The following is a 17,452-nucleotide window of genomic DNA, read 5'->3' on the forward strand; positions in this document are numbered from 1 at the left end:
CCCCCATTTCTCTCACTCCTCTCTGGGTTACAGCACCCTGGATTTTATCCTTTCTCCAAAGGGTTATCACACAGGGGCCTCTGGAATTGCTTTTTGGCTCAGCTTTGGGCACTGGCTGGTCCATTCTGGAGCCACCTGAAACTGGCTCTCTCTGACACACAGTCAACTCTTGATCTCCTCTTCCCTAAGGGAAACCTGCAGCCCCCTCCCTGCTACCAAACCTGATCCACAGGGTCATTCAAGTGTCCAGGAATACAGGAGGTCATTGATCCCATTATTCCTCAGGCTGGTTAAACAAGACTTTGTCCTCTTCCTGTCCCTGACTGCAGGTTCTTTCTGTCAGAGCAGAGCTGGGCTGGACTTCAGCTGTGCTTTGCTCCAGAGCCTGCTGGGGTGGGGGCAGATGGCAATGGCAGAGGGACTGAGGTACCCCAAGGAGAGCAAACCCTCCTGTCCCCAGGGCCAGGGCGACACAGGGCCTTGTTGGGCAGCCTGGCAGGACAGGGCTTTGCTGCCTGGGGGGTCTCTGCCACTGTGGAGGGCCCAGAGGCTTCAGGTGACTCTGATCTGCAGGAAGGACAAGCTGCTGATGGAAATGTCCTGGGCTTTGGACATCTTGTCATCCAGGAGCACTGTGAAAATCACTGGTCTGTGCCTTGGCTGCAGCATCAGAGGGATGACTAAGGGTTATCAAGCATTGGAACAGAATGTCCAGGGAAGTGGCTGAATCACCACAGAATCATAGAATTGTTAAGGTTGGAAAAGACCTCTGAGATCATGGAGTCCAACCATTAACCCAACACTGGCATCTTCACCACTAAACCATGTCCTCAAGTGCCACAGTTTAATGTTAATTTTGGAACACTTCCAGGGATGGTGACTGTAAGACCCCAGGTTTGAGTTACGAGCTCAGCAAAGGGGTTTTACTCTGAAAATATAAAATGCACCAGAAATTTCCACCCTCCAAATATTTGAAAAGGGCCTTCAGTTCTTTTAATACCTTGAGAGAGACCACAAGGGAGAAGACACTGTACACATTTTCTCAGGAGGTCAAAAACCACACTTTTACTACCAAACTTCAGAAAATAAGGGAGCTTGGAAAAGGTTATAGGGCAACATTCAACCAGAATAGAGCATTCCCCAAAGCATTGACTGATCACAGGCCAACCCCGACAAGTCAGCTGGATGGTTTATTGACAATGTGTCCCGAGGGGCGGCACCTCCGATGCCATAGAAACCCCTCCCCTGGATTAGGAAACCTTTGGAATTCAGGAGCTGTCCCAGTGGAGCATGAAAATGAACAGCAGTTTTCCCAAAGCCCAGCCCCAAGCAGAACAAAGGCAGGCCCCATCAGTGTCAGAGCAAAGGTCCCCCATGGCTGTGTCCCTGTGGCCGCTGAGGCGGCAGCGCAGGCCCGAGGCGGTGCCGGGTCCCGGTGCAGCCGGGGCAGAGCGGCGGCTGCGCGAGCGGCAACCCCGGCGGTGAGTGCGGCAGCCCCGTGGGAGCGGCGGCTCCGGGCACAGACGCCGGCGGCAGCCGCTGTGGCTCCTGGAACCCAGTGGCCATTGGGACACTGCAGGGCCTGCTGGAATCCAGGGGCCGCTGGGACACTGGGGAGCCTCTTGGAGCCAAGGGAACCCTGGGATGTTTTGGAACATCCTGGAATCAAGGAGCCATTGTGACACTGCAGGGCATCATGTAACCAAAGGAATCCTGGAGAGATATTGGAAACTCATGAAATCATCAGGGCCATTGTGACACTCCAGAACCTCACGGAACCAAGGATCTGTTGTGACACTGCAGGGCCTCAAGGAACTAAAGGAACCTTCAGAGTTTTTGGAACCTCATGGAATCAAGGGGCCATTTCTGGCAGGATGCTCTGCTCTGACAATACCTAAACAGTGGTCAGAGAATGCAAACAATGCACACTCTCTGTGATAAGTTACTGCTGGTGTCAAGGTGCTGTTTTTAATGTTGAATTCTGCTAAACCCAAAATGCTTCATGAAACTTCAAACACACATCCTGCTTTTTGAAGCAGGATTTGACAGATAAGCTGCTCCCTGGCCTGCAAATATGTCTGCTAGTCAAACCCTTGATAACTATAAAAGCCCCGTCCAACTGTCATGTGTCAGATTCTTCCACAGACTTCCCTGAAGTGTGTGGAGCTTCTGCCATGAAGCAGGGACAGCTCTTTATGGTCACTCCCCAGGGGTTAAGTGAAAGAGAGAGAACTACCCCCTGTCATTGTGGGGTGAGTTACCTCAATCTCTGCTTCAGGATTGTTTCTTTTTGCTGGCTTTGATCCAATTGCTTTAACAGAGTTACTTTGATAGACTCCGCTGTCCTATCTTACACTATACTACTAGGGGTTTTTTGGCTTTTATAATTTGAAGTAAATAATTCTGTTCACTTTTCTGATCAATTTTTTGTTCATTTGTCATAATAAATCATTGTTTTTATAGAAATATTTCTGATTTTCCATCACTAAAACCTGCAGGACAAAGTGATTGATTCACACCTGTATAATTCCTTCAGTTGAAACCAAAATCTGAGTCTGAGATTGGATCCAGCCACCCCCAGGCTCCTCTCTGAGAAGGAATTTAGAAAGCAAGGGGGTCCTTTGTGCACCTCGTAGCTCAACGAGTTCAGCACAGAATCCCCCTGCACACACACAAACACACAGGCATGGGAATCTACACACACACTCCTGTTCATCCCTGCACAGACATAACCCAGACAGACTCGCAGGGGAACTCCACACACCATTCCCACATCACAACATGGGAACGGTTAGAAAAACATAAAATATGTCCACCAACCCTCACTGCACTGCAGCATTCACAGGATGTGACACCTGTGTCCACTTTTGAAATGTTACAGCCATTCCACACAACCTTTATTTCCTGTCAGCTGAGTATTCCATCAGTTGCATTCTAAGATGAAACTCCAGGCACATGAACAGCTGAATTTGTTCCACATTTAAACGCTGCTGCACATTTTTAAATGGAGAAAGGAGGGAAACTGCTAAGTGTTCAAATGAATGAAACACAGTAAGCCACAAAAGGCAAACATACATAGTATACAGCAGCTTCCTGGAGTCACGGATCTGCTGAATGTTTTATGTGTGGCATTCAGAGACCATGTTTAAATTTATTAAACTACTCTCGTTCTGCCCCCTCACCCCTTTTTTGGAGTGTTTCAGTTGCCTTTCCTTTTCCAACAGCTGTGACAACTGTTAAAACAGTCAGTAAAATTAAGTTCCCTCTATAATCCTTTTGTCAACGTTACATTGTAATCAGAGGTTGAGGGAGATTTCCTATTACAAATGCACTGATTCATTTAAAATTATTAAACTGACATATATGTCAAAATGAGCAGATACATTTATTGCATGTTAGCTCATTAAAAATTAGTAACTATTAGTGCTATTGTTATTGCTGAAAGAGCAAAAATTCAAGACTGCAGCTGGCTTTAAGTTATTGCATTCTTTAACATGTTCTGCCTTAAAATCAAAGCATACCTAGTGATGGTCAGACAGATGTCTCTGCACTCTCAAAATGTTCAGACAATTTTTAGCTCGAATCCTCTCTCCCCTCACCCATAACACAAGAACTGCAGAAACTACAACACCTATTTTGTATGTCCTTATGCTCACATGTGCATATGCAGGTCACAATATATAGTCAAATCACAATTACAATGGATATTATTAATGTGTCAAACTGTGGGGATTATTAATTGAGACAGGGAAGCAGATATGTTTCTGAATGTTAGTTCTTTCTCTGTGTCCATTCAATCCCACACACCTCAAGCCCTGCACTCACAGAATATATTGGCACTGGTAGGGCTTCCCTTACCGGTGGGTCCGTTGGTGTGAGGTCAAGGTAGAGCTCTGGGCAAAGCTCTTCCCACACTCCCCACACTTGTAGGGCCTCTCCCCGGTGTGGATGCGCCGGTGCCTGACGAGGGTGGAGTTCTGGTTGAAGCCCTTCCCGCAGTCGGTGCAGCGGAAGGGCCTCTCATCCGTGTGCGTCCGCTCGTGCGTGTAGAGATTGGAGCTGGTCATAAACCTCTTCCCACATTCCAAGCACTTGTAGGGCCGTTCCCCAGTGTGGAGGCGTTGGTGGGAGCGGAGGGTGGAGCTCTGCCTGAAGCTCTTCCCACATTCCCCACACTTGTAGGGCTGTTCCCCAGTGTGAATGTGCTGGTGGGTGCGGAGGTTGGAGCTGTCACTGAAGCTCTTCCCACATTCCTCACATGTGTAGGGCCGTTCTCCAGTGTGGACGCGCTGGTGGCTGAGGAGATCAGAGCTGTCTCTGAAGCTCTTCCCACATTCCCTACACATGTAAGGCCGTTTCCCTGTGTGGAGCTGCTGGTGCCGGATCAGGTGGAAGCTGTTCCTGAAGCTCTTCCCACATTCCAAGCACCTGAAGGACTTCTTTTTAGTGGGATGTCGCCTTGGGACCAGGACCTTGGAGTTCCTGCTCAACTTCCGGCCGCCTTCCCGGCACAGGCTGGCTCTTTCCTCCTCAGAGCACCCTGGGCTGGCTTTGGAGCCCCTCCTGCGGGGGGATCTCCGGCCCTTTTCCTCCCCGCTGCCTTCCTGCGCCGGGGAGCCCTTCAAAACGGCCTCTCCCACCAGGGTCTCACGGGGGGATTTGTCCTCCGGGCTCTCTGTCCTCAGCTCGGGGCCTGGGGCAGGAAGCAACAAGGACAGGCAGGGGATTTGCCTCCGGCCCACAGGGAAGGCCAAGGACATCCCCCCAACTCCGGCCCCGGCAGGACGGCGGCGCCAGCGGGGTTGTCCTGCAGCCGGGGCCATGCTCGGCTGACAGAGCCAGCACAACACCCGCCCAAAGGGACACTGACTTCCTCCTCACCTGCCTGGGGGGCCCAAGGCATCTTCCTCTTCCTCCCAGCCTCCTCCTCCATCCGCCCAAGCTTTGGGAAGGACAAATCCTGATGGGGGGAAAACAAGGGCTGAGCGCGTTGGCTTGGGGGTTCCTCCTGCCCAAGTCCATCTCTAGAACTCACCGGGCATCCTGTGTCCATAAAAACTTCCAAAACACCAAGATTCAGCCCAGAAAAACCCAAACCACCGAGATTTAAGCAGATTCAGCCCAAAAAAAGGTGTTTAATTGGGAGGATGATGGAAGTGAGGTCATTTCATGAGCACTTGATTGAGTTGCTATATTCTAATCAAAAGCTGTATTAATGTAGTGTCATTTAAAACTCACCAGAGTTGTTACTCGAGGTTATCTGGCCCTCTGCAGTCTGGGGCTGTTTCTCCAAACCACCAAAACACGTGTGCCAAACGCCCTGGTTGGTCAGTGCCGGTTGGGGGAGCGGGCACTCAGCGAGGGGATGAGAAAACTGTACCCGGGGCTGGGCTGAAAGAGGCTTCAGCACCACTTCTGATGGCCCAGGGGCAGCATCTGGCTTCTCCCAAACAGAGACATGGCACTTGTTCCTCTGCAGGGCATCAAGGGCAGGAGGGTGACTCCTGCTGCACAGACGGAATGGCAGAGGATCCCTTGGGTCCCCAGGATGGATCAGCACTCAGGGACACAAACTGCCCTGGGGCTCAGGATGCAGCTGCCAGCACAGATTTCCCTGCAAAGTCTGCAAGGAGTCAAGCTCTGCAGAGGAGATTGTGCCCCATGGATGGGATTGCAGAGGCTCCCTCAGGTCCCCAGCAGGAATCAGCAACCAGGAACAGACAGAAAATGCTCACATGAAGAGTTCTGGGGGAGTGTCCTGTAGGGAGGGGACAGTGTCACCCTACCAGGGCGGGGCTGGCAAGTGGGAGGCTGCTCCAGGGCTCTGCAAGAGGCCTCGTGCTCTGCTTGGCCCCAGCACTGCCTGGTACCAACACCCCCGGCTGCCCCCGGCCCTGGGCAGCTCTGCTGCCACAGGCTGTGCCCTCACCATGGCCCTGCAATGGCCCTGCCTGTCCCTCACCCGTGGCCCTGCCCGTGGCCCTGTCCCTTGGCTCTCTCTCTGCCAGCTCAGTGTGGGGCACACGGGCTGGGGGTCCCTCCCAAGCCCCCCGGGCAGCCGGCGTTGGCTGGGGGGATGTGAGGGCTGGGCCTGCTCAGCACAGCCCCGGCCTCGTGCCCAGCGCCTCTTTCCTGACCCACACAAGAGCTTCCCGGCCCCCCCAGGGCTCCCCTGCTGCTGCCTCTGCTCCTGGCCCTGCCTTTGCTGCTCCCTTGGCTGGGGCAGCGTCTGCAGGGGGGGGATGGCAGCAGCTTCAGCTCCACGGCACTTCCTGGGGGGAGCTCAGCCCGGGGGGATGGGCAGGGACCTGATGGGGATGGACAGGGGCCCAGCAGGGACAGCCAGGGCCTGCAGGGGAAGGCACAGGCACAACCTGGCCCCCCACACTGCCAGGGCTGTCTCTGCTCCTCCTTGCAGGCTCCGTGGCCAGGCACAGTTGGTGTTCCTGGGTGCCCACCATCTCAGCACTTGGAGACCCTCAAATCAGCGCCCGCAGCTCTGCAGCAAAGCCCCAGCTCACCTGGCACACAGGGGATGGACACAGCACCTGCTCGGGGATGGGCTTTCACAGCTTCTGTCTCTTCCCCACCACAGGGCTCTCCTTCCTCAGCAGCACCTCTGCCTTGCACTTATTCTCAGCCTCACCTCAGGGACAGCTCTGGGCTCACCTCCGCGCCACTTCTCAGCCTCACCTCAGGGCCTGGGCTCAAGGACAGGAACCTGCAGGGAGGGGACATCAGGTGCAAGCTCAGGGCTGCCTGCTTGCACTGGCCTCTGGGCTTCTTTCTCCTTCTAAAACCATGCCAGAACTCAGCCTGCTTTTCTAACACCACACATTTACAGACTAACCTTGGAGATAGATATGGACAGACATCTCTATCACCCTGGGGATGGAGCCTCAAGCATGTGCTGCCACAGGAATGGCAATCAGAGAATCACAGAATCAGCCACGTTGGAAAAGACCTCCGAGATCATCAAGTCCAACCCCTGATCCAACCCCACTGTGCTTCCCAGACCATGGCACTGAGGCCACATCCACTCTCACCTTCAACACCTCCAGGGACGCTGACTCCACCCCCTCCCTGCCCAGCCCATTCCAAGGCCTGATTACTCTCTCAGCAAAAAATTGCTTCCTAATATCCAACCTAAACCTCCCCTGGCACAGCTCAAGACCCAGCCCTCTTGTCCTACTGCTGCTGCCTGGCAGAACAGCCCCACCCCCACCTGGCTCCAACCTCCTGGCAGGGACTTGCAGACAGTCAGGAGGTCTCCCCTGAGCCTCCTCTTCTCCAGCCTCAACACCCCCAGCTCCCTCAGCCTCTCCTCACACCACTTGTGCTCCAGAGCCCTCCTGCCCTCCAGCACATCAACACACCCCCACCTTGGGGTCACCTGCACATTTGCTGATGAAATGCCTGCTTCTGCAGCACCTGCAGATGCTCAAGGGGCAGCAGGACCAAGTCAGGGGCCTGGGGGGGCCTGGGGGGCTTTGGGGTCTGGGAAGGTCCAGAGGGAGCTGGGGAGGGGCTTTGGGGACTGGGGGTACAAACCAGGACAGACCAGTACAGACCAGGACAGACCAGTACCTCCTCACTGCTCCCCAGATCTCTCCTGAAGCTGGGCCACCTTGTCCTGGGACACCTGAGCCCCCCCCCAGTGCCCTCCCAGTACAGCCCAGTGCCCTCCCAGTACAGCCCACTGTGCTCCTGTCCCAGGGTGCCGGGTGATCCCTCTTTGGGGGGGGGGGATTGGAAGGGATTTGAAGGGGGAGCTGGGGGAGATGTGGGGCAATCTGGGGAGTTTGGCTGGGGATTTGGGGCTTTTTAGGAAGGCTTTGGGTGCATTTAGGAAGTTAAAGTGGTCTTGGGGATATTGGGAGGTTAAAGAGATCTGTGGGGGGAGTAGATTAAAGAGAAAATAAGGGTTAGGGTACATTTGGGAGGGATTAATGGGGCCTGGGGGATAGAGGAGGGGTTGCAATATGAACAGGTGAATCCTGAGACCCCCTTGGTGTCCCCAAGACCCTCTTGGTGTCCCTAATTCCCTTCTTGACACCCCAAGACAACCCTGGTGTCTCCAATGTTCCCAGGGCCTCCCCATGTCCATTATTCCCCCCTTGACACTCCCAGTTCCACTGTCCCCAAACCCCTCCCCACTGTCCCCAAACCCCATCCCTGATGTCCCCAACCCTCCATCTCCCTCAAGGAGCCCCCCCTGGCCCCTCTGACACCAAAACCCGCCCCCCCTTCCCACTCACAGAAAGGCCAAGGGCATCTGGGGACAGTTGGGGGGCTTTAGGGGGCACTGGGTGATTACTGGGGGATACACTGGGACACACTGGGGGGAACCAGGGGGCACTGGGGGGGTTCCTGAGTGTTCCTGAGGGACGCTGCAAGGGCACTGGGAGGGACGGGGAGTTACTGGGGGATTACCAGGACACATGGGGGACACTAGCAGGTTACTGGGCCATACTGTGGGTTACTGGGTGCTCACTGCAGGATCACTGGGCCATACGGGGAAGCAGTGGGAGGTCACTGGGACACACTGAGGGGGTTACTGAGCCATACAGAGAGTCACTGGGAGGTCATTGGGATATACTGGGGACACTGGGATCCCCTTACCCGGATGTGGTACACCTCTCCCCCCTGGATTTTAGGGGGCATCCCTAGGACCCCTTCCCTAGGGGCTGGGGGACCCCCCGAACTCCACTGCTGGGCTTTAGGGGACTCCCCAAAATCCCCTCAAAACCCATGACATCCTCCTCTCGACCCATCGAAACCTCCTCAAGGTCCTCCAATATCCCCTCAGAGACCTCATCCCTCCCCAGCACCCCCTAAACCCTCTCAGTGACCCGCAAAACCTATCGGGGACCCCCCAAGCCCATTCAGGGACCCCTAGTTCCCCTCAGGAACCCTTAAAACCGTCTGGGATCCCTTAAACCCCCTAGAGACTCAAAAACTGCCGAAAAGGTCCTCGTAAAGCCTCCCGGGACCCCCCAAACCCTCACAGAGACCCCCAAAGCCCACCTGGGACCCCCCCAAATCTCCTCAGAAACCAAACCGCCCTCAGAAATCCCTGAACCCCTTCAGGGACCCCTCAAAACGTCCCCGGGAACTCCCAAACTCCTCCGCTAAACCCTCTCAAGCCCCAGACCCCGCTCTCGCCGCCCCCCCGCCAGCACTCACAGCTCAGTTCAGGCCCCGCCGCCCCGATCGCTCCCCGACAGCCAACATGGCGCCCGCTCTGCGCGCGCACCGCCCGTGCTGACCCGCCCCGCAGCCAATCAGCGCGCGGCCCCGGCCCCAGCCCGCCCTCTGCCACGCCCCCACCGCGCGGGGGGGGTCTCTGAAGGCGGAGGGCGGGCGGAGCCGGCGCCATGTTCGCCGCGCGGGGGGGTCTGTGAAGGCGGAGGGCGGGCGGAGCCGGCGCCATGTTCGCCGCGCGGGGGGGTCTGTGAAGGCGGAGGGCGGGCAGAGCCGGCGCCATGTTCGCCGCGCGGGAGCGGCAGGGGAGGGGGTGGCGGTCGCTGCGCTCCCTGTGAGAGCTGGCGGGGGTTTCGGTGAGAGCGGGGTCTGGGGGTCCCCTCGGGGGCTGCGGGGAGCGCGGCTGGGGGGGGAAGGGCTGGAGGTCTCGTGGAGGCTTAGCGGAGGAGTTCGGGGGTTCCCGAGGAGGTTTTGAGGGGTCCCTGAAGGGACTCGGGGAAGGTTGACGGTCCCTGAAGGGGTTTGGGGGTCTCTGAGGGCGGTTTGGTTTCTGAGGAGATTTTGAAGGGTCCACGGTGGGCTTTGGAGGTCTGCGAGGAGGTTTGGGGTTCCTGGGGGGCTCTGAGGGGACCTTTTCGGCACTTTTGGGGTCTCTGGGGGGTTTAAGGTGTCCCGGACGGTTTTGAGGGTCCCTGAGGGGGACTGGGGGGGTCCCTGAATGGGCTTGGGGGATCCCAGGTGGGTTTTGCGGGTCACTGAGAGGGTTTAGGGGGTGCTGGGGAGGGATGAGGTCTCTGAGGGGATTTGAGGGGACCTTGAGGAGGTTTCGACGGGTCCAGGGGTGGATTTCGGAGGGTATTTCAGAGGTTTTGAGGGGATTGTGGGGGTCCCCTAAAGCTCAGCAGTGGGGTGCAGGGGGTCCCCAGCCCCCAAGAGAAGGGGCCTTGAGGTGCCCCCCAGAATCCAGAGGGGGACACATGTACCACATCTGGATATGGGGATCCCACTGCCCCCCAGTATATCCCAATGACCTCCAAATGACTCTCAGTATAGCCCAGTAACCTGCCAGTGTCCCCTCGTGTGTCCTGGTAATCCCCCAGTAACTCCCCAGTTCTCTGCCAATGCCCCCCCGTGTGCCCCAGTTCCCCTCCAGTCCCTCCCAGTGCCCTCCCAGCATCCCTCAGTTCCCCCCCAGTCCCTCCCACTGCCCCCTGGTTCCCCCCAGTGTGCCCCAGTATCCCCTGTAATCACCCAGTGGGCTTTGGAAGGCTCTGAGGAGGTTTGGGGATCCTGGAGAGATTTTGTGGGGACCTTTTAGGCACTTTTGGGGTCTCTAGGGGGTTTAAGGTGTCCCAGACGGTTTTAAGGGTCCCTGAGGGGGACTGGAGGGGTCCCTAAATGGGCTTGGGGTGTCCCAGGTGGGTTTTGTGGGTCACTGAGAGGGTTTAGGGGGTCCTGGGGAGGGATGAGGTCTCTGAGGGGATTTGGGAGGACCTTGAGGAGGTTTCGACGAGTCCAGGGGTGGATTTCTGAGGAGATTTCAGAGGTTTTGAGGGGATTTGGGGGGATCCCCTAAAGCCCAGCCTTGGGGTTCAGGGAGTCCCCCGAACCCCAGGGGAGAGGTGCTAGGGATGGCCCCCAAAATCCAGGGGGGGGAGATGTACCACATCCGGGTAAGGGGATATCATTGTCCCCAGTATATTCCAATGACCTCCCAGTCACTCTCATTATGGCCCAGTAACCCTCTCAGTGACCACCCAATGTATCCCAGTGACCTCTCACTGCCCCCCAGTATGGCCCAGTGATCCTCCAGTGAGCACCCAGTAACCCCCAGCATGGCCCAGTAACCTGCCAGTGTCCCCCCGTGTGTCCTGGTAATCCCCCAGTAACTCCCCAGTTCTCTGCTAGTGCCCCCCAGTGTGCCCCAGTTCACCTCCAGTCCCTCCCAGTGCCCTCCCAGCATCCCTAAGTAACAACCCAGTCCCTCCCAGTGCCCCCTGGTTCCCCCCAGTGTGTCCCAGTATCCCTCAGTAATCACCCAGTGCCCCCCAAAGCCCCCCAACTGTCCCCAATGTGTCCCCAGATGCCCTTGGCTTTTCTGTGAGTGGGGGGGGGGGGTGTTTTTGTGGTCAGAGGGTCCAGGGGGGTCTCCTGGGGTGAGATGGAGGGTTGGGGACATCAGGGATGAGGTTTGGGAACAGTGGGGAGGGGTTTTTGGACAGAGGAATTGGGGGTGTCAAGGGGGGAACTGGGGACATGGGAGACACCAGGAGAATCTTGGGGTGTCAAGAGGGGAACTGGGGACACCAAGAAGATCTCGGTGACACCAGGAGGGGTCTCAGGACTCACCTGCTCTTGGTGCAGCCCCTCCTCTTCCCCCCTGGCCCCTTTCACCCTCCCAAATGTCCCTTAACCTCCATTTTCCCTTTAATCCCCTCCCCCCACAGTTCCCTTTGATGTCCCAATGCCCCCAAAACCCTTTCTAACTCCCCCATATACACCCAAAGACCCCCAACTCCCCCGAAATCCCCATCCAACCCCCCCAGATCCCTTCAAATCTTTCCCAGCCCCCCCCTCAAATCCATTCCAACCCCCCCAAAGAGGGATCACCCGGCACCCTGGGACAGGAACACAGTGGGCTGTACTGGGAGGGCACTGGGCTGTACTGGGAGGGCACTGGGGGGGCTCAGGTGTCCCAGGAGAAGGTGGCCCAGCTCCAAGAGAGATCTGGGGAGCAGTGAGGAGGTACTGGTCTGTCCTGGTCTGTACTGGTCTGTACTGGTTTGTACCCCCAATCCCCAAAGCCCCTCCCCAGCTCCTCCAGGACCCTCCCACACCCCAAAGCCCCCCAGGCCCCCCCATGCCCCTGACTTGGTCCTGCTGCCCCTTGAGCATCTGCAGGTGCTGCAGAAGCAGGCATTTCATCAGCAAATGTGCAGGTGACACCAAGCTGGGGGTGTGTTGATGTGCTGGAAGGCAGGAGGGCTCTGCAGAGGGACCTGTGTGAGGAAGAGTGTGTCAGCAGGAGCAGGGAAGTGATTGTTGGCCTGGAGTGAGTGCTGGTGACGCCACCCCTGGAGTGCTGTGTCCAGCTCTGGGCCCCTGAGTTGAGGAAGGCCCTGGAGGGGCTGGAGCAGGAGCAGAGAAGAGCAGCGAGGCTGGGGAAGGGAGTGGAGCACAAGTGGTGTGAGGAGAGGCTGAGGGAGCTGGGGGTGTTGAGGCTGGAGAAGAGGAGGCTCAGGGGAGACCTCCTGACTGTCTGCAAGTCTCTGCCAGGAGGTTGGAGCCAGGTGGGGGTGGGGCTGTTCTGCCAGGAAGCAGCAGTAGGACAAGAGGGCTGGGTCTGGAGCTGTGCCAGGGGAGGTTTAGGTTGGATATTAGGAAGCAATTTTTTGCTGAGAGAATAATCAGGCCTTGGAATGGGCTGGGCAGGGAGGGGGTGGAGTCAGTGTCCCTGGAGGTGTTGAAGGTGAGAGTGGATGTGGCCTCAGTGCCATGGTCTGGGAAGCACGGTGGGGTTGGATCAGGGGTTGGAATTGATGATCTCGGAGGTCTTTTCCAACCGGTCTGATTCTGTGATTCTGTGTTTGCCATTCCAGTGGCAGCACATGCTTGAGGCTCTATCCCCAGGGTGATAGAGATGTCTGTCCATATATATCTCCAAGGTTAGTCTGTAAATGTGTGTGGTGTTAGCAAAACAGGCTGAGTTCTGGAATGGTTGTAGAAGGAGAAACAAGCCCAGTGCAAGCAGGCAGCTCTCAGCTTGCACATGATGTCCCCTCCCTGCAGGTTCCTGTCCTTGAGCCCAGGCCCTGAGGTGAGGCTGAGAAGTGGCGCGGAGGTAAACCCAGAGCTGTCCCTGAGGTGAGGCTGAGAATAAGTGCAAGGCAGAGGTGCTGCTGAGGAAGGAGAGCCCTGTGGTGGGGAAGAAACAAAGCTGTCAGTGCCCATCCCCGAGCAGGTGCTGTGTCCATCCCCTGTGTGCCAGGTGAGCTGGGGCTTTGCTGCAGAGCTGCGGGCGCTGATTTGAGCGTCTCCAAGTGCTGAGATGGTGGGCACCCAGGAACACAAACTGTGCCTGGCCACGGAGCCTGCAAGGAGGAGCAGAGACAGCCCTGGCAGTGTGGGGGGCCAGGTTGTCCCTGTGCCTTCCCCTGCGGGCCCTGGCTGTCCCTGCTGGGCCCCTGTCCATCCCCATCAGGTCCCTGCCCGTCCCCCCGGGCTGAGCTCCCCCCAGGAAGTGCCGTGGAGCTGAAGCTGCTGCCATCCCCCCCTGCAGCCGCTGCCCCAGGCAAGGGAGCAGCAAAGGCAGGGCCAGGAGCAGAGGCAGCAGCAGGGGAGCCCTGGGGGGGCCAGGAAGCTCTTGTGTGGGTCAGGAAAGAGGCGCTGGGCACGAGGCCGGGGCTGTGCTGAGCAGGCCCAGCCCTCACATCCCCCCAGCCAACGCCGGCTGCCCGGGGGGCTTAGTAGGGACCCCCAGCCCGTGTGCCCCACAGTGAGCTGGCAGAGAGAGAGCCAAGGGATAGGGCCACGGGCAGGGCCACGGGTGAGGGACAGGCAGGGCCATTGCAGGGCCACGGTGAGGGCACAGCCTGTGGCAGCCGAGCTGCCCAGGGCCGGGGGCAGCCGGGGGTGTTGGTACCAGGCAGTGCTGGGGCCAAGCAGAGCACGAGGCCTCTTGCAGAGCCCTGGAGCAGCCTCCCACTTGCCAGCCCCGGCCTGGTGGGGTGACACTGTCCCCTCCCTACAGGACACTCCCAGGGAACTCTTCTGGGGTGCCTTTTCTGTATATTGCTGGTTGCGGTTTCCTGCTGGGGACCTTAGGGCCCCTTTGCAGTCCCATCCATGGGGCACAATCTCCTCTGCAGAGCTTGACTCACTGCAGACTTTGCAGGGAAACCTGTGCTCGCAGCCCAAGTATGTCCCGACCACCCGCACTTCTCCCAGGTTAGCTGGGAGGAGTTCCCCCTTCCTAGGCACCCGCGGGATGAGGGGGGAGGCACTTGTTTTCCTGCTGTTACTGTTGCTGTTGCTGCTCTGCCCCTGTCCTTGCCCTTCCTGGCGCTGTCAGGTGAGCAGAGCAACCACAATTGGAAAGGGGCGAGAGAACCGACCCAGAAGCCTGAAACGGGGGAAGCAGAGAAGGGAAAACCTGGACAGTGGGGACCCCTGGGATCCCCAGGATAACAAGGTGGAGAACCTGGAGAGGAGGAATGTCTGGGAACACGGCACCCCGAAGGCGAGAGTCAGAGGAGAAGGGACCATTGGGACCCCGAACACTCCCTAAGTGGGACCCCCAGCATCTCAGACAGGGGAGACTCTCTGAACCAGAGAGGGGAGAGACCAGAGAGGGGGAACTCCTGTGAGAGTTTTTCTGGCCGAATCTTGATATTTTAGAGTAATTTTTTAGCTGAATCTCAAATTTTTGCAGTTTGGGGGGCCTTAATCTCACTATTTCTAAGGGGTTTTTTGCGTGAATCTGAGTGGTTTGGTTTTTCTGGGCTGAGTCTTGGTGTTTTGGAGGTTTTTATGGACACAGGATGCCCAGTTGAGTTCTAGAGATTGACTTGGGCAGGAGGAACCCCCAAGCCAACACACTCAGCCCTTGTTTTCACCCCATCAGGATTTGTCCTTCCCAAAGCTTGGGCGGATGGAGGAGGAGGCTGCGAGGAAGAGGAAGATGCCTTGGGCCCCCCAGGCAGGTGAGGAGGAAGTCAGTGTCCCTTTGGGCGGGTGTTGTGCTGGCTCTGTCAGCCAAGCATGGCCCCGGCTGCAGGACAACCCCGCTGGCGCCGCCGTCCTGCCGGGGCCGGAGTTGGGGGGATGTCCTTGGCCTTCCCTGTGGGCCGGAGGCAAATCCCCTCCCTGTCCTTGTTGCTTCCTGCCCCAGGCCCCGAGCTGAGGACGGAGAGCCCGGAGGACAAATCCCCCCTTGAGAGCCTGGTGGGAGAGGCCGTTTTGAAGGGCTCCCCGGCGCAGGAAGGCAGCGGGGAGGAAAAGGGCCGGAGATCCCCCCGCAGGAGGGGCTCCAAAGCCAGCCCAGGGTGCTCTGAGGAGGAAAGAGCCAGCCTGTGCCGGGAAGGCGACCGGAGCTTGAGGGGGAGCTCTAACCTGGTGGTCCCTGAGCAGCCTCCCAGCAGTGACAAGCTCTTCAAGTGTTTGGAATGTGGGAAGAGCTTCAGGAAGAGCGCCCACCTGATCCGACACCAGCACATCCACACTGGAGAACGTCCCTACACATGTGGGGAATGTGGGAAGAGCTTCAGTAACATCTCCAACCTCGTCACCCACCAGCACATTCACACCGGGGAACAGCCCTACACGTGTGGGGAATGTGGGAAGAGCTTCAACCAAAGCTCTAACCTGATCCGACACCAGGCCATCCACACTGGGGAACGGCCCTACACGTGTGGGGAATGTGGGAAGAGCTTCAGTGACAGCTCCACCCTCCGCTCCCACCAGCACATCCACACTGGGGAACGGCCCTACAAGTGCTTGCAATGTGGGAAGAGGTTTCAGCGCAGCTCAACTCTCCTCAGGCATGAGCAGACACACACGGATGAGAGGCCCTTCCGCTGCACCGACTGCGGGAAGGGCTTCAGCCGGAACTTCACCCTCGTCACCCACCGGCGCATCCACACTGGGGAAAAGCCCTACAAGTGTGGGGAGTGTGGGAAAAGCTTCACCCAGAGCTCTAACTTGACCAAACACCAACAGACCCACCAGTAAGAGAAGCCCTACCAGTGCCCCGACTGTGGGAAAAGCTTTGGCTGCTGCTTCCACCCCAAATGAACCCCCTGATGGGGAGGCAACCCCTGGAGTCCAGTGACTGTCAGTCCATCCCTTTCGACCACAAAGGGCCAGTCCTCTTTCCCAGGGCCAACTTCTTCCAACAGAACCCTTCTTGGGGGTGTTTGGAGATTCCTGCCTTGGCTGGGGACCCCCCAAGGTCAGTCCTAGAGGTTGAAAGCAGAGCGTTGATCTGAAGGAGTTCCATCCATCTCTATTTAGGAATTATTGCTTTTGTGCCAGCTGGAGTAGAATTGCTTCAACAATTGCTTTAGTGTAGAGCACTGTGCTATCTTATCCTATACTCCTGGTAGTTTTATTGTTTATGTGGTGCAGTAAATAATTCTGATCAAGATCTTTTGTCTGATCATTTGTAACCCTAAATAAATTCATTTCTATCAATAGATCTGATTTGCCACCATTAAAACCTGAGGGACAAAAGTGGTTCAGTCACACCTGTCTAATTTCTCTAAACTGAAGTGTTGGCATAATCCAAGGCTGAGGTTGGATCCAGCAGCCCCCAGCACCCCACAGGAAGTTGGGAGCTCAGGGGGCCACCCCCCTTTCCCAGCCCCCCTGTGCCCAAAGACCCCCATGGGACCGTTGGACCTTCCAGACCACCCCCCATTTTCCACCCTTCTCCCTGTTCCTCCCACTTTCCCATTGTCCTCTCAATCCCTCGTTTCCCCTTGAACAGTTTTGGGGTCCCAGCTCCCTCTTTTTACCCCCCCCTTCTGTGGATGCTGAAGGAGAAAATGAGGCTGCACACACAGAGTTCCATTTCAGGACTTGTCTGCCAACACTTTTCCGTGTCCCCTTTTATTCCTCTTCTCTTGTGAGCAGCACACGGTGTTTGTCTTTTAGTCCACTGGGCTTCCCAGCATTGCCCCAAAGCAGTGCCCTGATCCCACACATTCCCCTCCTCTCATGTGCTGGCTGTGTTCAGCCACCAGAGGAAAACACAGGCTGGTCATGCAGGCTGGTTAAAGAGCATTTCCACTTGGAGAAACAACCTTCTCTCTCTCCAAGCACTCAGCCAAGGTCCATCCTCCCTCTGCATTCCCATGAACTCAGGGCAGGTGCAGAGTGACTCCGCTTGGTCCCACCTCTGCCCCTGTTTTGTTTAGACACACAGAGTTCAAGGCCAAGAGGGCCAGGACCCGGGCTCCTTGTCTTGGGGCTTGTCCCATGCGCTTCCAGAGGACTTGGAATATTGAAACCAGGCAGATTCTGAACCCCTGCTCCTGATGCTGCCACAGTGCCCACACACTGGCACTGCAGGCATGGCCTGCACTGAATGGCCAGTGCAGCAGGAGCCGTGGCTGCGGCAGCTGCCGGGATTGCTGCAGAGATGATCCAAGCAGTCAGCCATCCACTGAGGATTTCTGCATTTCACAGTTTCCTTCATTCACTGTATCCTGCATCATCCTCCCAGCTTCTGCTTCCCTGGGAGCCCCAG

At 57.1% G+C, this 17,452-nt stretch overlaps 4 protein-coding genes across 5 annotated transcripts in view; 3 read left to right on the forward strand and 1 right to left on the reverse strand.

Annotated features, from left to right (window-relative positions):
* Window positions 1-17,452, reverse strand: part of LOC127474822 (zinc finger protein 11-like) — a 705,018-nt gene that overhangs the window by 565,388 nt on the left and 122,178 nt on the right. Inside the window, exon 3 of the mRNA XM_051796126.1 lies at window positions 4,492-4,693. Within this exon, the coding sequence (XP_051652086.1) occupies window positions 4,492-4,693 (202 nt within the window). The remainder of the gene's footprint in view (window positions 1-4,491; window positions 4,694-17,452) is intronic.
* LOC127474841 (uncharacterized) overlaps window positions 1-17,452 on the forward strand; it is a 200,931-nt gene that overhangs the window by 25,738 nt on the left and 157,741 nt on the right. The gene's annotated exons all lie outside the window — the stretch shown is intronic.
* The window catches only part of LOC127474859 (zinc finger protein 239-like), a 128,236-nt gene that overhangs the window by 25,609 nt on the left and 85,175 nt on the right, over window positions 1-17,452 (forward strand). Inside the window, exon 2 of the mRNA XM_051796171.1 lies at window positions 14,828-14,906. The gene's annotated coding sequence lies outside the window, so the exon portion shown is untranslated. The remainder of the gene's footprint in view (window positions 1-14,827; window positions 14,907-17,452) is intronic.
* Window positions 14,831-16,400, forward strand: LOC127474893 (zinc finger protein 239-like). Its single transcript, XM_051796215.1, is given in 2 exon segments — window positions 14,831-14,906; window positions 15,095-16,400. Coding segments are annotated over 2 exon segments (954 nt in total). The 5' UTR covers window positions 14,831-14,854; the 3' UTR covers window positions 15,997-16,400.

Source organism: Manacus candei, unplaced genomic scaffold, assembly GCF_025592945.1.
Source record: "Manacus candei isolate 608988 ecotype Guabito, Panama unplaced genomic scaffold, ASM2559294v1 h1tg000045l, whole genome shotgun sequence".
In the NCBI taxonomy this organism is placed as follows: domain Eukaryota; kingdom Metazoa; phylum Chordata; class Aves; order Passeriformes; family Pipridae; genus Manacus; species Manacus candei.